Here is a 12437-nt window from a genome sequence, read left to right as displayed (position 1 = left end):
ATATACAGATTTGGCCTTAAGACCCGATAAGTGGTGTGTGTGCAGCTGCGGAGGCTCACACAGCCTCCCTTGAGGTATTTAAGACAAGGACTGAAGCCTTCTCTGTCATGTGATCTCATGAGGACTCATGCCGCCTGATGATTGGTGTGGGTGTATATAAAAGTAGCAGTAAGCCCTCCTTTTGGGACTAGATCCAGAAATGGCCCGCTGGATAGCTCTCACCTTGGCGTTCGCCAGCCTCCTGGCAGCTGTCCATGCAGCATCGGTAAGGCATTAGTAGAGATTGTTTGTTATTAAGCCATCACAATTCATCATGGGGGAGCCAAATATCAATGTGGCTTTCTATCAGGATTTCTATTTGCCATTGTTCAAGGCTACCAAAAAGATTTGGCTTCCTAGAGCACAGTAGGGTGAACAATAAACTTCTATTGGTGGTTGGAAAATGTGGTCATGGTATAAATGTGCAAAGATTGCATTTGCCAGGGAAGATCGTTCACTTTGTAGGGGTTGGACTTTTTAAAAAAACAGTGAATTTTCAAAAGTCATGTTAGGCCCTACAAACTTGAAAATCCCATTGTTTTCTATGGGTATGGTTCACACCTTTCCGTATTTCAGCCCGTCTGAACGCCCTACAAAACGGCCTAGGCGTTTTGGTCTCGCGTTTCCATTGGGATACAGCCAAGTAGCCCTCAGAAACGCACGTTTGTCGCGCATTTTTTTTATCGCGAGCGCGCAACAAACGCGCATATTCAATACGCCTGGGTGTGAACCCAGCATTTAAGGGGGAGTACTGGAGAAACTGTAGATTGGGCGAGCTGGATCTTAAGATCATAGCTGTATTAGGGGGGTCTACGGACATTGCTGAACTGTACGGAGAGGAACATTGATGTGGGAAGACACTGTAAGAGATTATCAACAAATTCTTGCTGTTTATGTGTCTGACTGGCAATAGCAATGGCCAACCCGCACTTTCCAGGCTATGATACTATACAAGGTGAACAGGCAAAAAACATAATGAAACAGGCAAAAAAAATAATGAAAGATCATTTGTGTCTATGTGTTGGTATGGTACCTTAATGGCCCGTCCAGACCTAACAGATGTGCATTACTGAAACGCACCTTACACACATTGCTCTACCTTTTCAATGGCATCCCATCACATGTAGAGAATGCACCTCCGATGTATGTGTTGTAGTGCACCACAACTTATGGTAGTACATTGTGGTGCACTTAGGTGCGTATGGTACGTTTTCAGTAATGCTCATGTTAACGCACCAAAACTAATAGGTTTGGATGGTCCTTTAAGGTTAGAAAAAATAGAACGTCAGGTTTTTGTTGTTGTTCTGGTTCATATTGGTGTGTTTGCATCCTGTTAAATGAATGGGCTGCGTTAATGCAGCATGTGATAACATGTGTACCTTATATGCACATATCTAGATTGGGCCCTATTGGCCCATTTACATTGATCGTTTTCATTGGATCTCAGGCAGAAATCCTGTTCAGTCTTATGCAGGGCAGCCATCAGAAATTTTGTGGCAGCTTACACAGCTTTAGGCTGGACCCCCCCGTGCCGCTGGACGCAGGGCTTAGTGACGCGCTGGATGCAGGACCCACCTGAGAGTGACCCTGCAGAGCCCACATATATGCTGCACAGCCCATCTGAGACTGTCTATTGTGGGCTCTGAAGTCTCAGGTGGGCTGGTCAGGGCTGCATCCCTCCCCTCCCTCCTTTCCTTCCCTTCCTTCCTTCCTAGCTCCTCTTACCTGCAAACATGGCCTCATCACTTCCGGCCAGTCCGACATCAGACGAGCAGCGTCGCTGATGGGGCCCTAGCTTGTCTCGAAGCCGCTGGAGCAGCAATGCTGGGGCCCTGCGCTGCTAGGGCCATGCCTCCGCCTCCTCGCCCTTCTCCGTCGGCCGATAGTCATGAAAGGGACCCGGGCGGGCCCCCCAGGCTGCCCGGGCCCCTTACATGAGTATCGGCCGTACCCCCCTGATGGTTGCCCTGGTCTTATGTGGCTAGTTCACTCCTATGTACTGACTCTCTGCATATTTTTGTACATTTACCCAGGTTAACCAAGCCCATCACAATGAACTGTAAACACACAAACTCACGGTTCTTGCATTTATGTGTGTTTTTGTGTATCTGCACCATGGAAAAAAATCTTTATTCTAAATGTACCTCCCTCACTTTGCATAACGCATGGATAAAAAATAGGCACTTAAAACACACATTAAACACATATAAACACACACAAGAGCAAGAGGGCTGCAGAAGGTTAATACCAAGGTGCAGGCTCTAGAAGTATCTGTATTCTGACTCAGATTGTTGTATTAGCGATTTATCCCTTGCTGAGACCTCTATGCCTGGCCTGTATAAGCAAATATAATCACTGCGGATAGCTGAACTCACCAAATACCATTTCATCCACGGAGGTGCTTTATTTGAATGCAGCAGGTTACAGCAGACAGCAGGATACAGCAGATGAATGAATAGACGGTATTTGAAGGTCGTAGATAGTAATGTTTCCAAGCATGCAATGCAGATTAACATGTGGTCATGTTACTGTCAGCTATGATACTAGACAGTGGCGTAACTAGTGACCTCAGGGCCCCATGCAAGAATCCATGAAGGGCCCTCCCCCCCAGAAGAAACACATTAGATTTTTTTTTTTTTTTTTTAAACAAAATTTAGACAAGGAAAGAAAAAAAAACACTGTCCTCTTTCATCTCCCCATTATCTCCCCCTTCATGTCCCCATCGTTCCGCTCCCGGACCCCATGTCACCTTCCTTGATACTTCCAGCTCCCTGTCTCCCCCTTCGTGTCCGCAGCAGCTCTACTATTCGGCACTCTGCGGCAGTTCTGTGTGATGAGGGGGCGGGGATTACACCGCTCCCTCTCATTGGCTGCTGCCCGGCTGGATGATGCTTCACGCTGCGCCCGGAACAAGATGAGGGGAGCAGCGTGAAGCATGTAGGGCCCAGGACGGGAGGAAGAGGTCCCGGGACTGGTAATCAGCGGTCACCAGTGGCCCCTTCCTCCTGTCCTGGGCCCTCTCCAAGTGGCCGAACTCCAGGGCCCGGTCGCGGCCGCGACCTCTGCGACCCTGGTAGTTCCGCCACTGATACTAGACTAGTGGACAAGAAGGGCGGTACATAACACACAAGGGGAAATATATCATAGCTGGGAGGGAACAGAAAAAAACAATAATCAGAATGACCACAAGATGTCAGTATATGAATTAGACATACAATATCAATGAGCTAATGGCTTAAAGTGACATTAAACCCTCAGATTTTTTAACATAAACCAATACTGTAATGTGTACCTTACTGTAATCCATGGTTGTTTCCCTTCTCTTTGCTGCTCTTCCTTTTAAATCCTCATGTCTTCTCATGCTGGGGGAGAGCTTCCCTTTTCAGCTCAGGGCCTCTTCCTGTAGTGCTGGCTCCGGTTACAAGCCTATACAAACCTATACACAGACACCGTGTATCCATTCCAGAGACAAGGCAGTGTGCTGCAAAACAGAAGTTCTGCCCAGCATGAGAAGAGATACAGATTTAAAAGGATGAGCAGCAAAGAGAAGGGAAACAACCATGGATTACAGTAAGGCGCACATTACAGTATTGTTTTATGTTAAAAAATCTGAGGGTTTAATGTCACTTTAAGGAAAATAAACTATATAAATTCTCATCTCACATTTGTATGAATATTAACTATGACTATGAATTGTCATATTCTATACAACTATTGTGGCAGCACAATTTGGGTTGACCAGGGCCCTTAGTGGTGGGGATGGATTTGGCCAGAAATATCTCACTCCAATAATGGGCTACAATCTCAATACAAATTAGTAAACTAAATGCGAGATTGCAGCCCATCACGGGAGAGAGCTTGATGCGGTGGCTACTTTACAACACACAGAGACAATGTTGAACAAAAGTAACCTCCCTCCAGAAGGAAGGACAGTGTCAGCACCAATTTAGAGATGATTTGAGGATCTACAGCCAAGTTATACATAAATAAGATACATTTTTGTTAATAGTTGAGGTACTTGAATGTATTTTTAAGGTTTAACTCCTGAGTTTAGTGTCACTTTAAGCCAAGGGACAAGCTCAGTCCTGGAGCAGGAGATCAGGAACAGCAGAATGGGCTCTTCCCTCAATACATCATCTTCTTGGTTTATTCAAATTCCCCCACTAACAACACAGCCTGTTTGCCACCCTATTAGATCCCTTTGAAAGTGTTTTGTTATATCTGTTTGATAACTGCAAAAAATGAGGTCAGGGTGTGACGCACAGTACAGACGTCAGTACACAGTACAGAGGTCAGCGGTCAGTATGTAATGCAGTGCAGAGGTCACAAAGAAAGTACAGGGACTTACAGTTACTTTTACCTCTTCTTCTGGTAATGTTGGGGGCAGCAGCGAGGTTTTCTACATGTCCAGCCGGCTCCAGGTGCTCTCTCTCCCGCGCAGTAGAAGCCGGCCAACTGCATTTCGGCAGTCTTCCTCTCCCACCAATGGCAGCTGAGGTGGGCGGAGGAAACTGCTGTGGCCGCCAAGGAGCTCAATCGAAGCGGGCACAGACGATGGCAGTCGAGCTTCTTGTTCTCTTCTCCCCGCCGCCGCAGTCTTAAAGTCAGAGCAGTCTTAAAGAGGCCGCCCTCCCAGTCCACATCTTTCGGACGTTATTAATCTGAGTTGCCCCAGTCATATTGAGTGGGGCACTAAGATTAATAACGTGTGGCATTAGTCTGATCCAGGGGCGGTCTGGGCCCGTAGGCAGGGTGGCAATTGCCCGCCAACCCTCTCTGATACCTTTGCAAACACCCCCCACCGCCGTTGTATGCATTTAATCTCTCCCCTCTTGGTCGCTCAAAAGATGTGGACTGGGAGGGGGGGCTCTTTAATACTGCTCTGAGCACATCGCTGAGTGATCCCTCTCTCTCCTCCCGACCGCTGCAGCTTCAGCTCCACGGAGCGGGCACTCAGAGAGGCGGCTCTGATCGCACCTGTCAGCACTCCCTCTCTCTCCTCCCGACCGCTGCAGCTTCAGTGCGGCTGGGAGGAGAGAGAGGGAGTGATAACAGGTGCGATCAGAGCCGCCTCTCTGAGTGCCCGCTCCGTGGAGCTGAAGCTGCAGCGGCCTGGAGTGCAGAGAGCTAGTGCCGGCTCTGGATGGGAAACTACCGCCGCGGTGATCCTTCGCTTCTGTTCTCTCTTCTCCTTTTTTTGCCAATTGCAAGGGGGCGAGTGGAAATTTTGAGGCCTGCAATAGAGCAAGTGAGTGTTGCCACCCTAAGACAGTAATGTGTAATTGGCAGAATGACCAGATAAAGGAAAAAAAAGGCCTGCAATAAAAACGAATGCACTGCATGAGGCTCATCTAAGGACTGGTAAACTGCAATATATAACATTGTTTTGGGGTTCAGATACATTTTACACTTCCTCATAATGAATTATATAAAACAGGTGCCCCTGAGCTGCTTCATGTGACCTGAAGCTTAGGCAAATATCACACCGTCTCCAGCTATCGAGAAAACAATCTCTTTTTTTTTTGCAGCTGGGAGTCGTGTACACAGAAGGAGGATTCGTACAGGGAACGAATAAGCAAATTGGTATTTTGAATCCAAAATACATTGACATTTTCAAGGGAATCCCCTTTGCTGCTCCTCCAGAAATCCTCCAAAAAGCTGCGAAACATCCAGGATGGTCAGGTACATTTTGTGGAAATTGTAGAAGCACCTTTTGTATTTCTCAGCACATCGAGGAATGTCTGTGGGCATTCAGGTCCAGAATAATCGGGGAACCTTTCTACACACGGCCAGGCATAGGATACGCTCTGCTGGCCTGTACTATAGAGCAGTTGTTAAGCCTAGGTGCTGACTGCACAGTATGTCATGCATTTAACCACCAGAGAAAAAGGTTTTACATCTGCATTTAAAGTGCCATAATAAAAATAAGGCCCATTGTCCTAGTAAAAATAGTATGATTCTAGCCTAAGGGTTTTAAAGCTTCCACTCACTTCCTGCTTTGGTCCGTGATGGTGGTCATGAGTAAGTGAACAGAATGTATCTAATGGGGACAGCAATAAGAAATACAAGGGGCATATTTATAAAGCAGCAAACCTGACATTCATTGCAGGTGAATCTTCCAGGTACATGTATTTAAAGAACAACTCCAGGTAGAAACAAACTTAAACTTGAAGTGGGGCTACCCCAGCACTGCACGGGTTGGCTGCTAGACCGGTTCCTGCAGCCTGTCCCCTCCTTTGCTCTGGTGGTGGAATGTCCCTCTGTGTCATCACCTCCAATATACTGGTGACTCAAGGGTTCTTAGACTGCTGGAGTGGAAGGGGAGAGAAACTGCAGGGACCGGTCTAGCAGCCAGGTGGGACCAAGGTTCAAGTGAGTATATCTTTGTTATTTTCCTCCCTAGACTAAAATGAGCACATAACCCTTGCTGTGCTTTATTTCTGCTCAAAGTGGAAATGAAACTCATCTCCCCTTGCCCGGTCTTCTTCCAGGTCCATGATCTTTGCCCATCTTTGCTGGCCAGAGCAAGATGGTATAACCCTTGCACATGCACATCTTGATGATTAGGGGTAGAACAACCGATGCCAGCGATAGAACACAGAGCAAAAGATGTGCCAAGAATGCACACAATGAGACTCACAGGTGCAGCTCACTGTACAAGAAAAATTATACAGAAAGAATGAATGTATAAAGAAAATTGTGAACAGGCAGGTACGTTTGTTGTTTTATGGCAGGAGAGACATAGCATTCACCACTAGATTCACCACTAGAGAATGGTTGGTGAAAGCCACATTCCCTGCTTTATATTGTCTCCTTTTGGTTTGGTAGATTGGGCAATGGTATTATTTCTTGCCTGGAATTGAGGGGAAATCTGTCCAATCAGGACATAGAGAGCAATAGAGGGGCTTCAACCTTTTCCCACTATTTACAATACAAAAAAAACATTGGGCTGAAGTTGGGCTTGAAAGATACTTGTGGAAAATATACATTTTTTCCCTTCTAAAATGAACCTTTTTTCACTTTAAGAGGGTAACCTAAACCTGTGTTTTTCTCATGCTGTGCATAGCAACAAGTTTATGTTAATCTTCCCCAGCAGCATATATTCACCTTTCTTTTGCTGTCCCATTGCCCCACCGCCCCATTGTGCTTATGGGAGAAGAAGTTGTCATGTTTATTCTATGAGTTCCTCAATTTCTGGCTTACTCGGGGCTGTAGACTCTCCCCATGAGATAGTGCTGGTGCTGGATGGTTGGCTTACACAGGACTGTAGACTCTTTCCATGAGATAGTGCTTGTGATAGATGGTTGGCTTACATGGGGCTATAGACTTTCCTAGTGTGATAGAGCTGGTGCTGGAGGGTTGGCTTACATGAGGCTGTAAACTTTCCCCATTTGATAGCACTGAAGCTGGATGGCTGGATTAACAGGGCTATAGACTTTCTCCATTTGATAGTGTTGATGCTGGATGGTTGGCTTACATAAGGTTATGGACTCTCCCTATGTGATAGAACTGGTGCTGTCTGGCTGGCTGGCTGGCTTAACAGGGCTATAGACTGCCTTTGTGTGATAGTGTTGTTGCTGGAAGGTTGGCTTACAGGGGACTATAGACTCTCTCCATGTGATAGTGCTGGTGCTGGATAGATGTCCTACACAGGACTATAGACACTCCCCGTGTAATAGTGTTGATGCAGGATGGTTGGCTTACACATTCTATAGACTTTTCCCATGTGATAGCACTGGTGCTGGATGTTTTGCTTGCAAAGGGCTATATATACTCTCCAAGTGTGGTAGAGCTGGTGCTGGATTGTTGGTTTAAATGGGACTATAGACTCTCCCTATGTGAAAGTGTTGATGTCGGATGATTGGCTTACATGGGGCTATAGACTCTCTCCATGTGATAGCGCTTGTGCTTGACCAGTGCCATCACTTGGAGAGAGTCACTTGCTCCTCAATACATGGATGTACCAAAAAGGAAAGATACATATGTACTGCTGGGGGAAAGGTAATTTAAGTGGACCTGTTCCGTTGTGCTGCATGGCAAGACACAGGTTTGCTTTAAGCTTGACATAGTAAAAATTTTATAGACTTTTTTGTTTGTTGCAGCCGAGAATGATTGAAGGACTTTAGTTTGCAGGCTTTATGTGTGCACTTATGGGTTTGGTTGCTCTCCATTTTTACTCCAGGAACTCTGAAAGCCACAGACTTCAAGTCACGCTGTCTGCAAGTCACCTTGAGCCAAACTGATACCCGTGGAAGTACAGACTGCCTGTACCTGAATATCTGGGCTCCTCAACCTGGCAGATCAGGTGAGCAGGTGGGATGGGTTATATGCATCTGAAAGGGCTATCATTAACAGGTATAGAGATCACACAAGCATGTCCAATTTGTTTTCTATAGAATTGAGTTGTCCCGTACCCTTGTCTTCACCAACCTGAAATTCTTAAATAAAAAAAAAATATATAGCACCAGATTCCATATGGGAAGTTTCCATTCAGGTTGTTGCTTCTTCAAGCAAATTTCTATTTATATAAAATATATGTACCTTTAACAGACATTAATTCATTCTGTAAATCCAGTAAGAGGCTGCTCTTATTGCATATTGCAATGCATTGTTACAAGGTTAGCTTTATTTCTAAACATTTTCACATTCTCATTTAACTCTATGCACAGCAAAGTGATGCAACGCGATGACTGCAGCACTTAATTATAAGGATCTTCCTGTGATGGGGTGACAACAATGATCCTGAATTCAGAGCAGAGTTGCCACTCTCATGTAGGCTGTACCTGCTGGCACTACAGTGAGATGAGAATATATTGTAGGGGGTGGGGCTATTAGCATTGTCACTGCTGATTCACAAGCCTGTAGCTAGTCATTCAGCACCTGGCCACACCTAGCCCTGCCCACTGATTTCTGGACTGAAAACATTTCACTGTGATCTGCAGTGTCTGGGAGAGGAAGCATTTGAGACACAGATGAACAAAGATTTGGCTCAATCAAGGGAGTTAAGGAAAGGGGTTTGTTGACTTTAGGAGACTTGTGCAACACATATGCTGAGAGCGCCGTAGCCAGGATGGATCCCGACAATACTGTCGAGATCCATCCAGCTGGCTGATTGACAGCTGGCTCTGCCCGCCCCCTACTCCGTCCGCCCCTTTAGTCAGCCCTGGAGGATCGGAGAGGGGGTGGGGGGAATCCCTGCGAGGAACGATGACTGACAGTCACCACTCTCTGCAGAGAGATGATCAGTAGTGAGCGGACCGGCGGTATGTTTTAGCTCATTTCCCGATCAATAGAGCCGACCTGTGACAGTTTCAATATTACACGTCAACTCTAACTATGGGGATGAGTGTAATTCACTCATCTCATAGTTCTCCTTTAATTTGAGATCAGAAAGAAATGTGTCTGTCTTTCTTCTTTAAGTAGTAAAGTATATCACCAGCACACCAAAGTAAAATCTTCAATGAGTGGTCATTTTATTGATGTACACACATCTAGTCATAAAGCAATGTTTCAGGGCCACTCAGGGTCCCTTCATCAGACATGGTGAGGGTCAGGAATGATAAAGGTCATGCCTGATGAAGGGACCCTGCGTGGCCCCGAAACGTTGCTTTATGACGAGATGTGTGTACATCAATAAAATGACCACTCATTGAAGATTTTACTTTGGTGTGCTGGTGATATACTTTACTACTTGGATTTGAAGTGGCGCCATCCACTTTTACTGCAGCACCCACTTAAAGTTACATACTGGTAAGTAGTGCGGTGGGAACCTTTTTGAACTTTGCATCTTTTTTCTCTTTCTCTTCAGCACATCTACTTTTGCATAAGTTTCCACACACTTCATGGAAGGCTTGTGCTGTTTAGAAATTATTTTTATCAAAAAGGTGCATTTAAGCTGACTGAAGGCCTCAAGTGTCAGATGAGATGTACATGTTGGAAGAAGTCCTTTGTAGCCATGTGCAGGCAAAAATGAAACATTTTTAGGTTGCCTCCTTATACCTGAGTAGAAGCATGTATAGAACGTCACAGCTTCTCTAACTTCTGTCATCTTAATTGCAGTGTCCACCAACATGCCAGTTATGGTATGGATCTATGGTGGAGCCTATCTGTTTGGTTCAGCTGAAGGAGCCAATGTACTCAGCAACTACCTGTACGATGGCGAGGAGCTTGCTCTCCGTGGCAATGTCATTGTTGTGACCTTCAATTACCGTGTGGGACCATTGGGATTCTTGAGCACTGGAGACGCCAACTCCCCTGGTAAGGCATATGAGTTAACAATACTCTGAATCAGAGCTGTAGCTAGCTCCTTTTGTGCCCGAGGCAAGAACAGGAGACAGTTTGAGGCTATAACACAGTGAGACAACTACAATGACTGGAGGGCTCTATAAGAACCAAATCGGAGGTGCTGGAGCAGTTTTGTTTTCTTTGGATGGTTCAGCTGGTGTTCACCCGTGTTGGAATTACCAGCGAGCAGCTTCTCACCAGTAAGGAGCAAGGTTTTGGATAACCATACATATCCCAATTGCAAACCATGTGACCAAGCTGAGATTTATGTGCTATAGCTGGGTATTGTAGCAGTTAAAGCTCATGTTAGCTTTAGATAGTGTGGGGAAGAGCTAAAACCCCTGTTGGTTCATTTATTTCTATCTTTGTCCTCTTGATGAGATTTCCCTTCACTTACTGCCCTGGAGATACAACAGGAAGTAAGAAGACATCTCTAAAGAGTGAGGGAAAATCCCCTCTTAGACCGCTATCACCAGTACCATGGTCCTCGGTGGAAGGTTTGCCCTCACCTTGTGGGGCTAACTCCTCACTACCACCTCACCTCCAACCACAATGAGCACTTCCAAATGTGACAAGTGCTTGTTGACACATGTGGGAACATTTCCAGCATGATGGCTAATGGATGTTATCTTACTGTAACTTCTTCTCAGTATAAAATTAAAAAGGTTTGAAAGAGGCTCCTAAAGTCTATGTATAGCCAAGCAGGTGTTTTTGGCTACCTCTGTCCTGGCTCCATAGAGTCAAATTCTCTGTATGACCAGGTGACCATTGTCAAGAATACAGTAAGTGATGGGAATTCCAGTTATCACCAGACCAAGAGGTGAGGGGAACTCTTCCATTGGGTACACCTGTTCCAAATGCAGTTGTCTTAGAGGGGAATCCCTCTCACTTCCTGTTGCATCACAGCATCACAGGACATGATGGGAAATCTCCCTTAGTGGACACAAACACCAAAAAATACACTTTTAGAAATTTAAACCCATTCCTACTTAATGCAACATTTAGATTTGTAATCCCACACCTCAACAAACCACTTACAATCTATCAGGAACCATCGTCATTCTTGGTTTCTACTCAGATTTCCGAAGACCCCTATGAAGAGTCAGAGATTTCAAGGATTAATCATGTACCTCTCATTTAGGAAACTACGGCCTGTGGGATCAACATATGGCTATTGCTTGGGTGAAGAGGAACATTGCTGCCTTTGGTGGAAACCCCGATAACATCACCATCTTCGGAGAGTCCGCAGGAGGTGCCAGTGTCTCTCTGCAGGTAAGAAGAGGTAAACATTGGAGCTGCATACCACGTGACTGTAAAGAAAAGGGGTAATGCAGTTTGGGGCTTACTATTGCTATCATGTATTTTGAGTGAAATACATTTTTGACATGACCAGAAGTGACAAGAATCTCTCTACCGTTGACACATGCACTCATCAATGCACAAAATGGGTTTTTATTGACGTCCTTGTCCCATAGGGTGGGTTTGCCCATCACTTTCTGTGTGGTCATTAGGACAGGAAATAAAAGGAGTCCAAGGAAACGTAGAATAGAGGTGCTGGACATAGATCCTTAGCTAGTAGAAGCACGGCTTTATTTAAGCCTACTGGTTTTGATTTGGCAGCTCTCCACAAAGAAGGGGGTCCCCCTGAAAGATAGGGGTCACCCAACTTGAGAACAGAAGAGAGCACCAAACAAATGTCTTAGGAATCCAAAGTATTTTATTATTTCCACAAGTGACAACAGGGAAGCAAAACTCATTTTGGGGGCTAAAAAAAATCCCCTTTCATCAGGGCTTTAACAATGCATCAAACTGTATAATGGACTTATAACAAAAGGAAAGCTCCTGGGTGTATGAATCTAAGCCAGGAGATTAATCAGTGAGTGATTGTGCCTGTGTTAATGTCAGAGCAGGTGAGGAAATGAGAGGTAACCTCTCATTGTCATAGTGGGGCAGAGGTAGTAATAGAAATGTGACAGGCATTCTGTCATTCCCCCACTCTCTCCAAAAGTAAAGTAAACAATGTTTGGCTAAAGATCCACTTTTAATGAAAGCAATGACCAAAGAGCTGGAAAAAATAAGGCAATTCCAAGATTGACAGGCTCCTCCCCCACATC

At 45.4% G+C, this 12437-nt stretch overlaps 1 protein-coding gene across 1 annotated transcript in view; it reads left to right on the top strand.

Moving 5' to 3' along the window:
* Positions 1-199: 199 nt before the first annotated feature.
* LOC108793322 (bile salt-activated lipase-like) overlaps positions 200-12437 on the top strand; it is a 23337-nt gene continuing 11099 nt past the window's right edge. The window contains exons 1-5 of the mRNA XM_018564232.1: positions 200-265; positions 5568-5721; positions 8222-8344; positions 10099-10296; positions 11465-11595. Coding sequence (XP_018419734.1) covers positions 200-265; positions 5568-5721; positions 8222-8344; positions 10099-10296; positions 11465-11595 — 672 coding nt within the window. The remainder of the gene's footprint in view (positions 266-5567; positions 5722-8221; positions 8345-10098; positions 10297-11464; positions 11596-12437) is intronic.

Source organism: Nanorana parkeri, unplaced genomic scaffold (genome assembly GCF_000935625.1).
Source record: "Nanorana parkeri isolate BGI_ZX_2015 unplaced genomic scaffold, ASM93562v1 scaffold738, whole genome shotgun sequence".
Taxonomy (NCBI): domain Eukaryota; kingdom Metazoa; phylum Chordata; class Amphibia; order Anura; family Dicroglossidae; genus Nanorana; species Nanorana parkeri.
This window is presented reverse-complemented; position numbering and strand designations above follow the sequence as displayed.